Below are 20693 nucleotides of genomic sequence, written 5' to 3'. Positions count from 1 at the left end.
CTAAAATGTTTCATTTGCGATATAGCTTCGCAATTATCTAATTGCCCAATATCCATCTCTCCTAAAATTAAGATCACATTCCCCAGTTTTTGCTTCTTGCATCTCCTCACAACAAGTTCTCCAAGACAGACTTAAGCTCTGCAAGAAAGACTTGAGACAACTGCAAAGCAGTTTTTTTAAATAAGCATTAGAATTCTTTTATATAACAGGACCCTTTCCTCTTCAGCTCAGCTATGTTTATTCTGTTGATAATTTCACATTACATTGAAGCTTTTCCTCCACATACCACACACTTAGTAATTACATAAGCAGGATGCTCGGCACATTTCCTTTTTCAGAAGCTGCACTGTACCAGTGATACTTAATAAGGTTTAATTGCATTGCTAACCTTTCACAGGAGGATAAAGGATGTTGCTTAAGGATCCTTAACACCATACCAGCACTACATCTTTCGAACAAGTTTTATTTTAGGTACGCTTGAGAAGAGATGGTTTACAGCAAAGTCTGCAGTCAACATCAGATAGCCAAACACTGCATACAGCAAGAACTTAAAAGCACCCCAGTGGTTTTAAACATTACTGAGTCCATACAGCCTTATGAAACAGATAAGCAAAAAGTGTCTTCATTCAAAGCAATTTGTCTGGTATCACGGCTGGCCGAGGCTGCTTTCCATTCAGTACGCTTGCGTAATACTATTCCTAGAGCATATAAGTAAGTGTTATCTAGATATCTTGTTACGTGGTGATATCAGTGGACAGTTTACACAATCAATGCAATTAGAGAAGGAAGCATTTGAATTGAAGTGAATGAAAGGTAAAAATTCACAATACGCCTTCACTGTACGTGCAGAACAGGCACTTCACTGCACTTTGCCCCAGATAGAAAATATGCATATTAGATTTGTTGGGATGTTCTTACTGATTTCAGTTGTTTTTTAATATAGAAAAGTTTCCACATGTTCTAGTAAAACCAACAGCAACTAATTGTATTATGGTAAGCATTATTGCTTATTCATAGTAGAAAGAGATGACCATGTAAATTTACATTTGCTGTTAAATAACGTAACACTTTGTCCTAGGAAAATTTCCCTGTCTACTTTAAAAAAGGTTAAGTGACTTATCTACTCACTGAAAGCAATCATCTAATTCATTCATGACCAGGAAAATTAAAGCCTAGGAGTTTCCACTGGACTATCAGTCTATTTCCATCATGTAGAAAAACTGAATAAGATACATAATGATTTTTATACACATAGCCACAAAAGATGCTATTATGGTCCAAATGGCTCTCACATTAGGTTTCATTCAGGATTCCTTTGATTTGTTTGTATTTTAGTACATGCCAGAACACACCTCGAGATACAACTTTTACTATATATCATTAACTGAGAGCCATGAAAGGTCAAAAGCAAAACATATGACAAATTGCAAGCGGGAGGGCCTTGAGCCTTGATGTTATGAAACTGAGAGAGTCTTGTGCATGACTAATCAAGACACATCCACGGAATTTCAAGATGAAATATTTTTTGAATCCTAAAAGCCAGCATCCATTTCTCTCTGCTTTTACAGACTAGCTTTTGTAACTAGAAAGAGCCACAGCCAGTTATGAAATGGGAAAGAATAATAACAGCCACCACTACCCTAATAGTTAGGACAAACAAGAGAAACACAGGTGACCATTATTTACAAGTTAACCATATCAATCAAGTACATTGTAATTAATGACACAGTAGAATGTATACATGGTAACTTCTGAAAGGAAAAAAAAATCCCAACAAAACTTAGAGAACTTCCCTGAATAATACATTACTTTCTTAAACATGAATGATACCCATCTTGACAGCCTGCCTTACCATATCTGAAGAATTGTTTTCATCCTTGCACTTTCAGTCAAACTGGAGTTACAACGGAAGGCAAAGAAAAAAAGACATTGCAGAAGTTACTTCATTTTTAATAACTTTTGGGCTGAAAAAGTCTATTTACACTAAAAACCTAGGCCTTAACTATGAGGGAAACTTTTTAAAATATAAACCAATAGACAGTCAGTAACTTCAAGTGAGTTTCATAGATTAGCACAAGTCAAGAATCTAGTCCATCTATGTTCTTTAATTAAATAGATTTGCCAGTCACAACTTGCAATCACTTTTCTATAACACAGTGTAAATTTAAACCTGCTGGGAGAGAAAAAAAATTCTGCTTATAGGAAGAGCTAATTCACTTATATACATGTATGTAGATTTATATTAAAGACACCAGGGCACTTAAGCAATAATATTGCCCCTTAACATACATTATAAGCACTCATATCCTCTGATGAAAGCATACAAGTAAGCACCTTTTTTTATACTGTAACTTGAAATCACTCCACACACTGATGACATCATGTTCTACCTCATTCATTCTCCCACTCTAAAGCAAGACCATTCTCAGACTCCCAGCTACTTTTACACCGTTCATTAGTTACACGCTCCATTCTACATCAATGAATCTGCACAAGAGTGCATAGCACAATCCATATACTGCTCACCAAGTTTAGATGATGGGCTATGGAAACCCAGCAATAAAATCTGAACAATGAAATTCATCCTTACTTGAGTATCAGGTTTTGGCAAATTTTTTTTTAATAAGTCATTGGGATTTCCCTATGATGTCCACATTGGCAGATGACTCTCAACTATATTCTGTCACCTTATAACTGTTCAAATAGTGTATATGGCTATGTGATCAATCTGGAGCAAAGAAAATATAACTTTTGCATTTGAAATGCGTATTTTGAGGTTGAATAACAATTTCAGATATTATTTGAATAAGGACATCAGAATTACTTGAACTCATCCCACTGGATTTATCCTGTTGGGGGAAGGGGGGTGATTCTGACAAGGCCCCAAAACAAAATTCACAGAAGAGACAGTGTGTATCAAGCACACTGCTACAGTGTTGTTTCAACCCTTTCTAACAATGAGAAAAATAAAACGCTGATCTGCATTAATAAGGATCAGCATCATTTAGCTTTATCATCACGGGAGATTCAGAACACCAAGGTACTGAGAAACCAATAGACCTTTCTGACAAAGTGTCAGTGGGACTTACATAGGTTGGAACAGAGGTGCCTCTCATTTCCCCACCCACACTAGCCCTTGGGTCTTCAGTTAATCTCATCTCACTGTGGGGTAGCAAATACCCATCATCTTAAATGAGAGGCTGTAGCACAAGGTGGTGTTGAGAACTTGGAACTCCACCAGTGCCTTTTCTTCTTTCTTCCTTTCTCCAAGGCAGAGGACTGCCTATGGGGTCAGCCCAGCACAGTCCCCTTCCCAGACCCCCCAGATTCCCACCAATCGTACATGTGAAACTCTACTTGGGCACTTTCCTGAAGAAAGAAAGGGGACACATTTATAGACACAAACCTCCCCATCTTCAACCGTCACCTGCTAAAACAGTGAAGTCCTGTAGGTGGGACTGACCAGATCCTTCTTTGGGGGTGAAAGTTATGGGAGGTGGCTTGGGATGAGGCAGTACCTAACAGCAGCAGAACTAGTATTACAGACAATATGGAGACAAGCAGTTCTCCAAATCAGTAAGCACTGGTGGCACACTAGTATCACATACACTTGGGTACACACGTGGGCATGGTAAAAAAGGAGGGGTAGGAGAGGAAGGGAGTATATTATGGCTGGTCTTTGCTTTTTGGAAGGGCAGATGAAAGGTCTACAGAGTTTCACTGTAAAGGAATGCACTTCAAAGGAGAGTTCAAGACAAATAAGATTTTGTTAGCTCTAACTACAAAACTGGGGGGAGGAGTAGCAGAAAGGTATTCTACACCTAGTAGCGTAACATACTATGATTTTTCAACTAGAGAGTAATCCTAAGCAACAGAAATCTGGATTCATTTTCCCTTCCAAGTAAACTTAAAAAAAAGTTAACAGACAGAGGAAGGGACTGTAAAAATCTGCAATTAACTCACATTCAAGTATGAGCCTTTTAGTTAATTTCACCACTTGTTAACAGCTGAAGGTCTTAATCAAGCACCTTGAAACAGGAAGCTAGTGATCACCTCTCCCTCCTCTCAGTTTCAAGGCCCAGCCACTCCAGGGAAGTTGGGATAGCATCCCTCTCCCAAAGAGAGAAAACAAAATTCTTTTCCAGGCCACCTACTGTGCACCCTCTGCAACACTGCACCCATCTACCATCCTCGCTACCACCTCAACTTGGGTTTTAAGAAAGCAGAAATACAACCCTCAGGAAAACCAAGTCACAGTCTGAGGTGTAGTCCTCCGGCAAACTGTGCCCGCAAGCCTCCGACTCCCTGCCACATCCAGGTGTGACTTACGGATGGAGGTGGAGATGAAGGTCCTTGGGGGGGGGATTTTTCCTCGGGGAACAGCGGGTTCAGAGCACACACAAAGCTCGCCCGGGCTTCCCCCGCCTCGCACTCGCGCTCCCTCCTGCCTCCCCGCAGCCGCCGGCGAACCCAGACGTGCCAACGGCAGGCAGAGAGCCGGTCCGACGCCGGCAGCGCCGAGAAGCCTTTGTCCGGGGAGAGCACTGCCCGGGAAGGGGCCGACCAGGAGCCCCAACACCTGAGGGCTGCGAGGCGACGGACCCTCCCGCGCGCGGCCCGGCCTCACGCCGCCGACCCCCGCCCGCCCGCCGGCGGAAGGCGCCGCCGGGCTCCTGTCAGGGGCCGCGGCCCGCTGCGGCCCCCTCAGCCCCAGCGCGGCCGGCGGCCACTGCGAAGCCCACCCTCAGCCACCCCATTTTTGAAGGGGCTCCAAAGCTCCCCCTGAGGACCCTGCGCTGCCGCCGCGCCCGGCGGGGACAGCGGCGCCCGAGGAGAACAAGGAGGGCGCCCCGCACTCACCGCCGCTACCGCCTCCTCCGGCCCCCAGCACCCCAGCAGCAGCACCAGGCAGCCGGCAGCCAGGCTGCGGCTCCGCCATCGCGGCTCCATCCTGCCCGCTCAGGAGCTCCGGAGCTGGCCCTGCGGCGCGGGCATAGCCCGGCAGGGCAGCGCGACTCCCTCCAGGCGGCTCCCGCCAGCCGCCCCAACTCCAGCACCCGCCCCTCTGCCGCACTCGCCCGCTTCTCCCGGCTCAAGTCCTCCCGGGACTATTTGCCCCACAGTATTCATCCGCACCGTGGGCGGGCGGGTGGGTGGCCGGCGGCGGAGGAGGGTGTGCGCGTGTGGTGTGCGGGGCAGGGCGAGCTGCCGCCCCGCTCTGAGGGGGCCGTGATTCCTTGCCGCCACCCTTCCTCCTGGGCGCCGGGGTTTTGTCGGCTCGAAGGGCGGGCGCCTGCCTCTCCCCGCCCCGTACCTCCACCGGGCGGGCAGGCGCTGGACCCCGGACTATTTTCTCCGGCGGAGGCACCTCGGTGTGTGAGGGCAGGGGGAGCTGTCGGCAGTGCCGGGTCGCACCTCAGGAGTGGCGGGTGGAGGGGTGTGGGGCTGTGAGGGGCGTCCAGCGCGGCTTGCCCGCTTCAGTCCCGTCCCGCCCCGCCCGGCTCCGCTCAGGTGCGACGCTTCGGCGAAGACCGCGCAAAGTTTCTGCCCGGGCACGCTCTGGCACGGCGCGGTGCGCGCTGGCGTGGGGAGCGGAAGGCGGCGGGCACCCTGAGGGGGCCGGGGCGCCGCGGGGAAGCGAGCGGTGACCGACCCCATACGGGCAGCGCCGGTGAGGCCAGCCCGGCCGCTCCCCCGGGGCGAGGCACCCTTAGTTCTCCGTCGTAGCGCGGTAAGGAGCCGGCGCAGCGGCCGCCCCACGGAGGTGAGCGGCGGCGGCCCCCGCCGTGCCCGGCCCGCGGCCGCGCAGGGGGCCTGCCCGCCCTGAGTGACGGCGGCGGGCCCTCCTCTTCCTCCGGCGGCGCGGAGCCGGTGCCCGCGTGGGAGCAGCGGCGCGTAACCAGGCTGCGTCCTCTCCGCCTTCCCGGCAGGCTGCCTGAAGCATGGGCCGCGGCTGCGCCCCTGCCCCGCCGGCCGCGGGGCGCGCAGGGTGAGTGCCGAGGCGCAGCGGCCCCCTCCCCGCCGTGCTCCCGGCCCCGCGGGTGACTCTGTCCCTTTGCCTCCCTGCAGGGTGCTGGTGCTGGTGTTCCTCTGCCTGGGCGCGGAGCTGGCGAGTGGGGTAAGTGTGCAGGTCCCGGCCGCGCCTGTGCCTCGCTGGAGGTGGACCTGCCTAGTAAAACCCGTCGGGGTTTGGGCATCCTTCGGCCGGAAAACAGACACCTTCCCGCCCCTCTCGGAGAGATGTGGGGATGTTTTTTTAATTGCCGTGCACCTCTGCTCCGAAGTTCCTTTGTGCCTTTCGTCTGCTCGACTTTGATTAGTTTTTGCAAAGTACGCTGGGGTGAGAGACCATCTGTATTCAGTGTAACAGCTTTCTGTGTCTGAGAGGATGATCAATATCTCTCCTGGCAACTGGCTGCCTTTCATTCTTTTTTAGCCTCTTCTCAAACCTTTCTGTTAAAAGGTGACCCTTTAGATTCTTTCTCGCAAGGGATCCAAACCAGAACACCTCATAACTAAGTAAAAGTGATGTGAGAAATTAAAGGATTAAGCTGTTAAGCGTTGTATCAAGGTTCATGACTATCAATTAGTAAATGTGTTTTAAATTCCAAGTTGGCATACAGAAGCAATGACTTTATGATCTGTCAGTCTGACAATTTTATGACATAAATACAGATTTTCTCTTGCTGTTCCTAATTAATGTTTAAACAGATTAGTAAGGGATCGCAGGCATTTTAAGTGTTCATAATTTTACTTTTTTTTGGTGTCATAAAAGATTTTCTGTAACTGGGCTGCTGAAATTGTTAGCCCACTCAACTGTAGTGAATAAGAGAGTCCTTTGGAAAATCGTAGCCTAAATTAAGTGTCCAACCGATGTACAGTCAGCAGTTTAAAAAAATCTCTTTGTTATATTGTGATGTAAATGAAGATTGTACAATACACTAATCTTTGTGGTCTGGATTTTATAGCACATATGTTATAATGAATTCATGGAAGTAGTTAGTATAATATGTTTTAAGCATGTTTATTTTAATTCAACTTCTAACAGACATCTAACAAAAGCAGTTAAAACATGAGTTCTTAATTTGTCAGCCAATGTTTTTCTACTGCTTTTGCTACTCTTTTGATTAAAATTTGAAGGATTTAGAACCTTCCTGTGTAACTGAGAAGAAATCTTTTGAAAAGGCTTTAATAGCAGAGGGGTTTATACTTTCATGAATATGAAAGGCTTTTGGTTCTGCTTTGCACTTTTTGTAATCAATTGCACTAGTAGAATTTCATCATCCTGATCAGGTGGTAGTTACAAGCTCTAATCTTCTCAAAGATTAAAAGATTAGACAATGTGGGAAGCTGTGAGAGTTTCTTTTCTTTTTATGTTTTTTTCTTCAACAAAACCAAGAACTGCTCTTCTGAGTGTTCTTGCTGCAGTGGAATCTACGTGGAAATTACTTTTATAAAGCAAGTATTTTCAAGGCTTTTTGAAACAAATGTGCTACATTTTGCAGTCATTTTTATAAATTTGTGCAATATGTCAGTGAAATTATTCCTGATTGATGCAAATGTAACTGGCAGCAGGTTTTTAATTGTTTGCTCCAATTTTGCTTCATACCTGTTGGAAAGCACATCTTTTAAGCAGTCAGATTTTTGTTAGTTCCTTGACATGTTTCATTGCCTGTAAAGGGACTTTGTCAATTTAAGTATATTGCAATGAGTAAGATTAATATCTACATGCCATTTCTAAGTCTTTCTGCCACTTTTCTTCAGGGTTAGAAAACAAGCAAAATCTTTGTTGTGTAATCAGTCTAAAAGTATGGAAAAAGAATCAGAAATAGGTCCTTAAAATACTTTGTTTTAGTGCTTTTTATGTCTAAGCAGTTAATGCATTTATTCTTATTAAAAATGCTGTCAAACATGCTCAACAGGAAAGATATACAACTATGTTTTTGTCAACTTTTCAGATACAGTAGTAGGTAAATGACCTTCTGGTATCACTGAATTAAAAACACACCCTAACACCTTCCATCATGAAGTAAGCTGTTAAGAGAAAATACTAGTGATTGAAATGGTTTTTGCAGTAAGCAGAACTTTTTTTAAGAAAAGCAGGATCTTTGAAACATTTCTTAATAGTCCCCTGCTATATAATTTGAAGTGACTGAGCATAGTGAAGTACAGTGTTAATAAAATGAGGTTAAAACTTTAGGTTAATAAGGAATAACAAAAACTTCTAGACTATTAGCTGACACAGTCAACTATTAAAGCACTTGTTGCTGGAGGTGATGTGATTTATAACTTTGTTCATCTTCTCTTTCTTTCAATTAATCTCATTTCAATAACTTATCTGTTGTAAAAGAAACATCCTAAAATATTGTACCAAGTTGTTGAGCATTCTTCAGGAATGTTCCTGTGGAAGTGACTAGTAGGCAGTGGCTGGCATGTCAGGCCAGCATCTTGAATAAAGTATCAAAGATGGCTTTGACTCAGAGGTCTCAATTATAAGGTGTAGTTATCCCTCCCTCTGTAAGCCTAGGATTTTAAAGTGTGTCAGAATTGATTTCTCAGCTTGTACTTATTTTTCCTGGATATAAATGATGATATATTTTGAACGGCAGTAAAAAATTAGTCTTGTAATGCAATCTACATTTTCTTGAGCTAAATGTTGAAAACATGGATGTCTTGCTGTTACACATGGGGTTACTTTGCAGAGAGATTGTTACCTCATTTGTAGACCAATTGCTGATAATGACCTAAGAGTTTCCCCTAACAGCTTTCAGCTGAAGTCACTCCAGAAGCTATGCTTCATTCATGTTTTCAATCTTTTATTATCGGTAATTTGCATTAATTATGAAACAGGAGTGTCAGTACAAGATGCTGTGCAAGCATAAAACATAAATGTAGTACTATCTTCAAGACATTCATTACACTGTAAGACAAATGACAGAAGTTGGCCCAGAGCTGGGGGAGTAAGACAAAATGTTGGAACAGTGCTAGAGAGGCAGGTGTTTGCCTCGGCTAATCGCTGTCTGCCTCTGAGGCTTTTCCAGGCTACAGGGCAAAAGGCAGTTTTTAGAAGAGGGACTTATTTTAAAAGGATAATCAGAGTTTTGCTGATGTTTCTGGGATATCCTGTCATAAACGTGCAGTAGAGCATGAGATGAAAATGGTCACAAAGTCTAGAGACAGCCTCTTGCAATGAAATTTGGGGTTCTCATCTTTTCACAAAGCTCTCAGCTGAGCTGCATCATAGTCCTAGCAGTCATTCTGTGCCCACTTGAGAGCATACCTGAGGTACAGGTGAGATGATAATTCCTCATTTGTTTCCTTTCTGCCACTGTTCAGCTAGTTGAGCACACCTGGAATATGTGCTAGTCTTGATGTGATACCCTAAGGAACTACTGCTAGGACTTATTGTCTGACATGTTCTCTTGGAACAACTGAGCTTTCAGATAGAGTTCAGTTAGCTTTTATTTTATGAGTCTGGACTTCATGTACTATTGAAACTCGTCCAAATCTTCTGGGGTTTTTTTTGCTAATAGATGTGCAGATTAACTAGAGATACCCTCTTTTTCTTCTGCTTAGTATCTTGTTCAGCAGAACATCTACAGTATCCAAGTAAGGCAAATAAAAACTACGTGCCAAGACCAGTTCTGGGCACTCTGCTCTATTTTGAGTAACTGAAGCTCTGCTAGTTTATGACAAGCTGGCCCAAGTGATCTTATTTCTCTCTTCTCTTAATATATCCCAGGTTTTCTGTGTGATTTTTTTTTTTTTTAATCTGTGATATAAATGTTTCATAGTGTCTTTTAATATGTACTGGACCAGCTTAAGAGAACCAAGCTCATTGTTTTCAGTGGCCTTATGCCAAAAATAAATTTTGTCCCAGAGCTCTGACAGAGGGAAAAAATAGCTGTTTAATTATGGATATTTAAAAACAGAGTTGCAGCTCTCATCATTCCACTTTCCACAATTCAGTTTCTGCAAATATGATCTTATCCATTAAGACCTATTTAAAAAGTTTTTTTGTTTCTTTGCCATTTTAATCAGTATTCATAAGTATGCAATCTTTCTGTAGTTTGACTTTTACTGCTATAATATCTTTAGAAAGCAGTGAGCTTTATCGGGAAAGAAGTAATATCTGTAGTAAAGTTACTTGTGCAAGGAAGGAGCCTACAGAATTCAAGAAATAACATAAAATGCAAACCTAATCTTGTAAATCTCAGGATTTGTTTACTGGATAAGGCAGCTTCTAATCTGTAAGAATGCACGGGTGTACAGGCACTTGTTTGGTGAAGGTTCGTGTACTGCATTGAGAATAGTCATTCTGCAAAGGTCAGGTTTGAATAGTAATAGGTCTATAGCAAAATAGAGAATTGTTCCCTGGTTCTGTAGCAAAATAATGAGAATTACTTTTAAATAAATATAAGAAGCAGACAGTTCATAACAGTGCTAATTATCTAGCCCTTACCAACACATGTTGAATTTTGTGGAAAATTTTCATTTAAAGTTGAATATCCCTTTCTCTCCTGTCTGAACAAAGAATTGTTTATTTGCTGAATATTTTCTGGGTGCTAAAGATAATTGAGCATAAAATGTGGCATTTTATTTGGCACTCAGATACTGTGTTAGGTCACAGCAGCTATGAAATGAAATAACGCGTGTGCTTGTGTTCTGAAGAGCTTTTTTCATATAATTATCCGTTTAAGGTTGTGGCCGCCTTTTGCATAGGTGGGAGAGGCAGTGTGACCTGAAGGAGCGTTTTATTTCCCCTTCTGGACAAGCCAGCTTTACTGCCAGCCACCACGTTCCCCTGACTTAAGAACTACTATCAGTAGGTCATGCTGGTGTCCCTAAAGTAGGCAGGGCACTTCACGGTGGGGCTTCTCTACCCTTTTTCCAGCCTCGCAGTAGAGACTCTTCTCTATGTGAGTAGTGTTCTGGTACCTTATTCCTTACTAACTCTTCCTCCTGCAGTAACTGCAGTAACATGCTGATGCTTACAGATATTGTGAGAATGCTACAGATTGCAAAAAGTCGTGATAGTGAAATGGCTCTGGCTTGCAAATCTGTAACTCCACAAGGTCTTAACTCTGTCTCTTTCTTGTTTAGTTTTTGTATAATAGTCATACTCCATTTGTAGACATAGAACTGCTCCAGGAGGAGAGCTGGTAACTCCCTGACTTGTACAGGGAGAAGAGAACTTCCTACTCTCCCATATTCCTAGAGATGCAGCATCTGTTCAGACAAGGTTGTCAAAGTATTGCCAGCTCTTGGTGTTTAATCAGGCAAATTTTTTGATCCGTAGGAAGCTGCAGAGTTTTTTGAAAAGAGCGTAATTGATCCAGAGGCTATTTACTATTCATACAGATACCCTGCATTATTTCTGCAAGTACTTTTGCTGCTGAGTGCTGACTGGAGCATTAAGGTTAGACATCCAACTAGTCTCTTGTCAGACAGTTTTGGTTATGTACCAGACAATATGACCCACCTGGTTTTTGAGCATCTTTTAAGATTAACTTGGAAGGGAGAGCTATAAAACACTGCAAAGTTAATGATTCTGTATTAAACAGTGCTGAGGAAACAGAATCATTATTTCAGAGATGCTAGCCAGTTTTAACCTTTTGTCAGTGCCTTTTATGGGATTATCAATTCTTTGAGGGCTATTATTTAGGTACCTCAAAATAATAAAATTAAGGTATTATTTCTGGGGTAAAAAAAACGGTATTCTCACACTGTAGAGTGGTGTAATAGTATTTTGAGGTGATCATGGAGTCATGGTAGATACAGATGAAAAATTCTTTGCTGCCGGAATCTTGATGTACTTGACCTCCTCTCTTCCTTCCTAAGTGGGTTTGTGTGCCCCTCTGTGGATAACGATTTAAAATTAAAGTATTGCCTAGATACCAGTATAAAGTTGTATTACCAGGTCAAAAAAGAAGGGACTTTGGTAACATCTGTGTCTCAGCTTAAATGTTATAATGATGACAAAGAAGAAAAAATAAGAATTTTTTTAAGCTTTGATAGATAATTTTCAAGCTCTCTGAGAATCCAGTCTCAAAATAAAGGACTGCTTTCTTCGTTACTCTGGACAAAAGTAAACTGAAAGTACTTCTGCTGTTACCTGTGGAAGGGAAGGCAAGGTCAGTCTGTGTTTTGAAAGGGATTGGAAGGAGGCCAAGTTGCTTGTTAGAGGGTACCTGCGAAATGCAGTCTTGACAGTGGCTGCAATGTTAAGTGTTATTGGAGGAGGGAGATCAGTCATTAACATTATGAACTTTATTTCCTTAGGCTTTTTTCTTTCAAAATATCCCTTTAACCTAAGAAGGCTCTTACTCTCCAGAGAAGGCTATAAAACCTAACTGAGCTTGATATACTTCTCCCAGTTTACATGTCTGAGAAGAAAGAACAGTTAAGAGTGGAATCATGCAGTTCTCATTACCTGTTCTTGCAGAAAGGGAATTTGGAGGTGAAGGCAATAAATCTGAAAATACTTGGAGAAAGCAAATAATTTGTTCCTGTGCTTTTTGCACAGATTTCCTGCAGTTTAGCCTGCCTTGGGTTTTTCCATACAACTTCCCCTTCTGTGATGGTTTGATTTATATGGAAGTCGTGTGGCTGCAGTCCACAGTAGCTGTATTTAACTTTCTACTTTTCAAAAGGTGTTGACATCAATCTTACTACTTGTGTTCAAAGTCATCTTTTCTTTTCAGAATGGCTTCCTCTTCTCTCAGGTCTGAGGAAACACAGAGGTGGAATTAATATGAAGTCAAAGGAACCGTTCAATGGATCTGTTTCTCCTCTAGCTTTTTTGCCACTTTTTTCACAGTTTTTGCTGGTCGGAAGTGAGTTTGCTGGCCCTCTGATTCTGCTCTGACCTGTAAGAGAGAATTAGCTCTACACCTCTTACCTCTACACCCTAAAGCTGTAGAGATCCCTACAGTCTGTGCTAGCTTCCCTTCTTCTTGTTGTTTCTGCAGGATTTTGATTAGCTTTGGTTGTGTCAACCTCATTGGGCCACTAAACCAGCACCATCCAGTTTGCATAGTCTCTGCTCACTTGGTTACCTTAATATTGAGAGAATCAATACTGTGAACCAAATTGGGCTGATTTGCTTCAGTCCACTGAGATGTCAATAGCTACTGTATTCTGAGTTTGCCTTATTCACTCCCTGGTCTATTTTCTCCTATTTGGCTGGAACCTACTGTACTTTGTAGAGCCTCCAGCCCTTGCCTCAACGTGCTCTTAAGTTCATCTGCCTTTCTAGCTCTCCGTTGTGCCATAGTAGCCTAGGGAGGCTGCCAGTATGACTCCTGGCTGTTAATCCTATAGTGCTTTTTCTGATGCGTCACTCTTAGCAGCAGTGAGGACGTGTCAATGCCTGTTACCTAGGAATCTCTGTTGCACAAATCTGTTTAAGAGGGTTGCACCTAATGTTCGTTGCTTTTCCTGTTACTAATAGGAACAAACGATTCCATCCTTCCAAGCATTTGGCAAGACCTCAGTGTGATGTATAACATTGGTAAAATCTAAACATCATCTAGGTGTTGTATCTGGAGTAATCGGGAACTAGCTAGAAAAGGCAATACACATCAAGGTTTCTGCAAGAAATGAGAGTAATATTTCCTTTTCCTTCAGTTTTGCATATTTGTCATTTTTCCATTTCCATTGACGGGGAAAGAGGTTGGAAACAAGGTAGCAACAGCAACATTAACTGTTTCTTTAGCGGTTTTTTTGGCTGCAAGAGAGATCAAGACCTGCCACTTTCTAGAGATCGGGATAAAATGTTTGTACAGAGTAAGCTGAAAGCCAACTGCATAAATGAATTTATAGCACTGTTAGGAGGGGTTGGTTTTGATCCAGAAGGCAGAGGAGAGGAAAATGAAAGTGCAGTTAAACAAGAAATGGACTTATAAATGCTCCTGTGCTTCTTATAATCTCCACAAATTAATTGTCAGTGACACTGAAAATAATCTTCCTACTTTTTTTTTTGCTAGCAGCATCATTGTAAAGCTCTAAATAGCGACAAGTCAGTGCTTTGTCTTTTCCCAGCTTTTTTTAATTACTGCGTGTACTTTACCTGTTCACATTGCATCAGAGAGTTTTCAAATCAGCTCCTTATATTCCTTATCCTTTTGTTTAAATCATTGAAGATATTATTTTCTATTAATGAAGGTCATGTCCTTACAAGTAGTAAGGCTATCTCTCTGTGGACATGAAATAATATCTAGCTCAAAAAAAGAAGTCTTAAACTAAAAAGTATTTCCTTAGAAAATGATACAATTATAAAAGGAGCGATGAATCTATTACTTGTAACACTTTACTTTTAAGTCTGCTTAGAATTCATAAGCTGGCAAGTCACTTTTCCAGAAAGGCATATATAAAAGCATCTCATTGCTGTAACAAAGTTAAATAGATTCACTGACACAATGAATAATTGCTTGACTTTCCCAAAGAGGAGCAGGACCATTTTAAATTTGTAATAGTTTTCCTTATATCAGTCAAACTTTTGCTGTGAAAGAGTATGCAGAAATCACTTGCCTGTAGAATATATATATATATTTTTTTAAAGCAGTTTGGAATTATTACTACTGATAGAGTGGAAACACATCAAAACAATAGGAAGGTGAATCATGGTATTGTACTTTGAGGATTAAACCTATCCACGAAGCAGGGTGTGACTGAACTGGAAGAACATAGCCTGCAGGAGCAAAAACATTTGGCAAAAAGCAAGCTTGGAAAATTAAGAATTTATAGTAGTCTTCAGACTTTTCCATAAAAGGAGCCTGTAGGCTTTCAGCCTCAGCCCTCCTTGAGAGATTTTAGACTATCATCAAAGTGTGTGTGAAGGGGTTGAAAAGTTGGAGCATTATCTGTAAAATTAACGTATCTTTGTAAATGCCTTCTACATGAATTGCAGCACATGTGAAGCATGGATTTGGCTGGAAGGTGAGGTTGGCAGGTCCTGTATTGCATTGCACAGTGTATATAGCATTTTGCATAGAACATGCTGACTCTTTATTACCAGAAAGGATTGAAGTGTGGTGAGTTGTGGTCTTGTGGGCGTGACCGAGGTGGTCTGCAATAAGCACTGGGTGCCCACAAGTAAGGTGCTTTATTTCCGGCGTACTCTTGAAATGCATATGCTTTTTACTTTATGATTCACTAGGGGAATAGGTGTAACACAAGTGTATTGCTTCGTATTTAGCAGAAGTTTTTTCTTTGTTTTCATCTGAAACACAGTTTTTAACAGCCCTCTCTTCTTGTAAGCTTTATACGATCATTTTTACAAAGGAGGAGTAGTGCATTTTTAACCTAATAAAGTAGCTTGGGCTTAAACTGGAAACTGCCTGTGAAATCTCTTCCTGCAGATGGTACTTGGCTTGTTGCTGTGACTTGAAAAGGTGTAAGGCATAAACTTAGGAAAAATATAGAGAAAAGATGTTAACAGGGTGGTGAAGGGAAGAAGCTTTCAAACCACTCCTGTAACAAAGGTGAAGTATTCTAGTTGCCAAAGTAAATGTCAGATACTTAGCCTACTTTTACCACAAATAGATGCAGGAAATATTCTTTAAACTCCACAGAGGTTTTAAAGTTAAATGAGTTGGTGACCATAAACAGAATACTTTAGATAGTCTCTTCAATGTAGTGATTATATGGTTTGCTCTGTGGTACTTTTAACAACCTTAATCTCTGTGAATCTATAATCTTGTTAGGATTAAACCGAAATCTGACTAGATAATTAGAGTGAGCTCCAAACTGTGGATTGACCTCATATCTTGTAGTGGTACAATTTCCATGTGAATGGATTGGCCTTGGAGCTTGTGGAGCTTCGAGAGCCCTCAGCAGAGTCTCTGGGAGCTGAGGGCCTCCCATACCTCAAGTAGTCTGCAGAAAATCACCTCTGAGGTTTTGCAGACTGCTCTTTTGAGACTGTACAAACTGGGGTCTGGGTCAGAACATCTTTTAATGTCACAGAGCACATTTTCCATTGAAGGTAACGTGTTTGCAGACCCTCCAGAGTGCTGAGAGTTGCAGGATAGGTTGAATCCTGAAATGAACATGCCTGTTAAAGTTACAGCAACAATATTCAGTCTGTTTTGTCCCTTTTCTAGGGTTCATTTATCACAGACATGCATTTCACACTGTTTCCCTTACATAAATACAAAAAACGTGTTGCAATTTTAACTTTAAAATACATAATCACTGGTTGCATTACTGTATTGTCTTTTACCCCTGGGTCTGAGTGATTTGCAGATGTCCTTCAACCATTCCTGGCCACGTTATTTTGTGGCAGGCTAAATAATAGCATTACCATCTTGCACGTGTGAAGAAAGCTTCGCCCCAAGTCATACGGCAAGCCAGTGGTTAGATTGGATTGCGACTCCTAGTTCTCTACTCTAGCCACTGGATGAAAACAGACATTACAGCCAGGAGATGCAAAATATCACTTTGCATAATGATCATAGGTCTATTATATTGCTTTGCTTCTTTGAACTGTTGCACCATAATTGGTAGTGCTTTGTATGCCCTAAGGCTCTTCTATAAATGAGAAGACTTGTACAGTCTGCTTTTGGAGATCTGGAAGGGTTGAACCTCTAACCAGTAAGGCACAAAACTGTAAGAATTTTATTATGGCTATTTAAAGAATCTCCCATTCAATTGGATTTTCTTCTATGTGCTAACATGATACTGTGAAGTTTCCAAAGAGTCTGGTTGGTTTTTATTTTTCAGCTTCACACTATCCAGCCAAGTTCTGCACATCTTTCAGAGAGGAGTGGCAAAGATTAAAAGCTAGCTAGTTAGTCTCCACTACAGTCTGACAGTGGTAGAGTAGAATTAATTAATGTTTATATCAGATCTCCAGTGCTACTATGACTTTTCAACTCTATCAAGGATACTTTATGAACCGCAAACCAAAATATTTACTAAGTATTTTGGATAGAAGTAAACTAATGTGACATTTAAAAAAAACTTGCTGTGATTTTGAATGATTTCTGTTTTGTTTGTTTTTTTCCAAACATAAATCTGATTCATAAAGCAGTAGATATTGAGCAAATTTCGGCAAACAGTAATAGGAATTTAATAATTTTCGTTCTGAGCAGAATTAACAGAAGTGTTCTGCAGCTGGCTGTAGCTGTCCAGATCCATCTCCCCTTTCTTTCTTACCTCTCAGCTTGTGAAACAGAGGAAAAGGAAACTTTGGGGTGGGTTTGTTTGGTTGGTTTTTTAAATTTTTTATTAATCTACTGTCCAAACCTGGAATGATTGTTTTACAGATTTCCCTGCACGGAAGACTGTCTGCCCAGTCATCTTTGTGCAGTGATACTGGTTACAGATTTTGTTTGGGTTATATGATACCACTGAATTTACCAGAAATTAATTTTGCTGAGGTAATTATATGTTTTCTGTGTATAATAATGTGTTCTGCATGTGTAAGAATAACCAGGCAAAATACTTCCAGCATCCATTTCATCAAGATGTGTGCTTATAATTTCCATTAAAGAAATTCCAGTGAGAAAGTTATTTCCCTCCTCTTCATTCTGGCATTATGAGCTCACTCACAGGAGGGCAGAGGGGTACCAGGTTTTGGACCTACATTCCTTTGCCAGAGGAATGTGCAGTGAGACACAGGTACAGGCTAGCTCCGTGACATACTTGTTTAGAGGGGCCCTTCTGCAACCCGGCAGCTTACAGATCTCAGATTTACAACACTTTATCTGCGTGTTTTTGTTTTAAAAAAAATAAGAGTCAGCGGGATTAATCTTTGACTGTTGTGAGTTTTCTTTAATTTTCAAATAATGGATATTATTTCTTTTTTCATTCCCTTTTTATAGATAGGCAGTAAAAGTGTATTGTAAGACCCTTAAAAGTTGTGGGTGTGATAGTAAGAAAGAAAGGTAGACGCAATTAAAAAACACTTGCTCTGCTGTCAGATGTAGTCTATGCTATTGTGTTTAACTGAGGTCAGTGAGAATTTAGCCTGCACCTTACGTAGCATGTCATTTGGGGCCTCATTGAACTGATTACACTCATTTTCTTTTGGAATTTTATTTAGTGTCTGGCATGAGTAATCCTTATTTTCCTTAAGTATTGAATGTCAGCGGCATCCTATGCCTGATTATTTAAACGTTACCCCACACTGTATCAAAGTAACACTAGTATCAACTTGTAGCTTGAAAAAGTTGCAGAAGAGAACTAAAATGCTTCCATTAAATAAGTTCATCATAAAACTATTATGGGAAAGTAATTCAAAGTCTGTTTGAAACCAGATTCTCTCTGTAAGATGAAACCACTACAATTCATTCAATTACTTGGCAGAGTTGTGAAATTTACTGTACTTGCTCAGTTTATATCCGCCGCAACCTCTGATCTTGATAAGCCTGAAATCACTCATTCCCATCTGATGATATCAAGAAACTGTAGCAGGACATTGACTTCTATCAGATATTTTATAGTTAGGGCAGGAAGCTAGTATTTTGCAGATAAAACACGAGGAGTTGGTTGTAGCATAAGGAATAAGGAAACCTAGATTCTGTTCTCAACATAGCTTGATGAATGACTTAATGTAACTTTCTTAAGTGCTCCATATAATGTTTGTAGCTATCTGTAAAATAATCATGCATATGCTGATCCTGGTGGTCTGTATGTCTATTTATCAAAGAAAGGAAAAATATATTTAGTTTTTCTTTCAAGTCATTCTAGTAGAGAGAGCTGCTCTCAGAGGGGAAGGGGAAGGTATACTTTAACTTTAAGACAGGTAACTGTTGGTAACATGGAAAGAAATTTAGCGGGGGAGGTGGGGGGCGGGAGTTGTATGTGTGCTTATTTGTGTTTTCCTTAAGTTTCCTAAGGTGATACAAGTATTTTGCGTTCCTAATTTTCATGAGTAATCTACCAGCTCTTCTAAGATGTATGAATAAAGAATCATGATAATAACATACAAAATGTGTTTTATAAAAACTGATCTGAATGCAACTTTGAATTTGAGTTTTAATTTCACAAAACTAAAGAATTTACCTAAAGCTTGTACTTTTCTTTACATATATTCCACTGAGGTCCACTGAGGGCTGGTTAGAAATTAGGTTTATATAAAAGCCTAGATGGTGCCAAACAAATAGCATCTGTGTAAAGCAACAGAACAAAGCTGGTCTTCCTTTGTAAGGCATAATGTAAACAAAAACATAAGTAATATAGTATATTGCCTAGGGATACAGGTGGTTCCAGATTTTTTTCTTTACAAGAGGGTTGGGCTTAAGAGCACTAAGGATTTCATGAGTCTTAATTGTACTAGCCTTAGAATGCTGTTGTTTTAACAGTAGTACATGCTAATTTTTTATTTTAAAAAATCATGCCAGTCTTTAGCAGTCCTGCAGAATTTCCAGCTTTGATTTTTATTGCAAAGATTTTTTTTTTAATCTTACAGATGTTGGAATCGTGTGAAGATGAGAACATCCACTCTTATTTAAAATAAAATCTCAGTTCCTATCCCTAAATCTTAGACAAAAATTGAGGAAACCAGGAGAAAACAAAATGATCCTAAAAGTATCAGTTTTTCTTCCATAGCTTTTAAGTCAGGTGCTTGGCTGTAGGGGCCTGTTATGTGACATCTGGATGTTTGACTTCAGGAGCGTTGAGGAAATTAGGAGAAGGTTTCCCTGAGACTGGGTTATCTCAGACCTGTCAGCTGTGGGGTGTCTTGCCTCTTTGTATGAAACAATTGGCACCCGGTGCTGTTGGAGTCAGGATCTCTGACAAGCTGGATGGAGATCTGTTTAGGGCTGGATTGAAGAGAGAAAAAAAGAAAAAAAATCATACGTTTCTGGCCTGCAGGATCTGCTGTGTAGGTTATGTCATGTTTGATGCACACGGGACACGGTTAAGTGTTCAGGACAAAGTTCAGCTTTTAAAAGACATGAATTGATTGTGCTGTCTCTAAATATTTTTTGAAATTTCTGTGTCTTCGGATGAGCTGGAGTTTGTGGGAGGAGAAAGGCTGTTAAATGGAGCGAGGAACTCCAGCAGAGAAGCCTGCAGTGCAGGTGCCAGGAATCCTGTTTGCTGCTGCCATTATCTGGCAGGAGGCTGTGCCTATGCCCTGCGTATGGGTGCATGTGTATGTAGGGGAGGAAGGAGGGCAGCTTTTATTGACGGTTCCTCAGCAAGTGTCTGTTATGTCCCTTTCTGCAGTTTAATGTATAATTTCGTGCAAACTTTTACACCTCCAACCCAGCAAATGCAAGGTGTTTTGTTCAATGTGAGGCAGGGAATATTTCTGTAGCTGGTTTAATCCAAATAAGTTAGACAATTTATGCCTTACGATAAGATAACTTATCTAACTAAATAAATTAGGTAACTTCCTAGTCCATCCTTTATTTCCCATTTGCGCCACTCTGCAAGAGAGTGCTTTAAAAGTAATCAACTTAAATAAAATGTGTTTTTCCTTTCAGTTACTCTTTCTGTACTATTTGTTAGCAAAGGTCTTAAAACCTAAATTGATTTGGCAAAAAAAATAATTCGAAACCTTTCTCAGGTCAGTACATTTGACTGAAAGTTGATATTAATTAATTTAGCCTTGTTTGCTGAGTACCTGTGGTGTATGAGCTGCCGTTGTTAGGGCACCTTTGCAAAATCTGAAATGAAATATTTTCTTTTGAGTTCACTGCTCATAGATAAGTGAACACTCATGTAACCTTTTGTTT

At 41.2% G+C, this 20693-nt stretch overlaps 2 protein-coding genes across 4 annotated transcripts in view; one reads left to right on the top strand and one right to left on the bottom strand.

The window, feature by feature from the left end:
- The window catches only part of COL4A5 (collagen type IV alpha 5 chain), an 89873-nt gene extending 84600 nt beyond the window's left edge, over positions 1-5273 (bottom strand). The window contains exon 1 of the mRNA XM_072876693.1: positions 4861-5273. Within this exon, the coding sequence (XP_072732794.1) occupies positions 4861-4950 (90 nt within the window). The 5' untranslated portion in view covers positions 4951-5273. The remainder of the gene's footprint in view (positions 1-4860) is intronic.
- COL4A6 (collagen type IV alpha 6 chain) overlaps positions 5211-20693 on the top strand; it is a 143399-nt gene continuing 127916 nt past the window's right edge. For 2 of the 3 annotated variants that reach the window (XR_012044712.1, XM_072876684.1), the window contains exons 1-2: positions 5211-5989; positions 6070-6118. Coding sequence is in view for 2 of the 3 variants with exons in the window: in XM_072876684.1 (XP_072732785.1) it covers positions 5943-5989; positions 6070-6118 (96 nt within the window). In the remaining variant the exon portion in view is untranslated. The remainder of the gene's footprint in view (positions 5990-6069; positions 6119-20693) is intronic. The other variant, XM_072876683.1, reaches the window with a different exon arrangement.

This window comes from Ciconia boyciana, chromosome 12 (assembly GCF_034638445.1).
Source record: "Ciconia boyciana chromosome 12, ASM3463844v1, whole genome shotgun sequence".
NCBI classification, from domain to species: Eukaryota; Metazoa; Chordata; class Aves; order Ciconiiformes; family Ciconiidae; genus Ciconia; species Ciconia boyciana.
The sequence above is the reverse complement of the archived record's forward strand: the minus strand, read 5'-3'. Positions and strand labels throughout refer to the sequence as shown.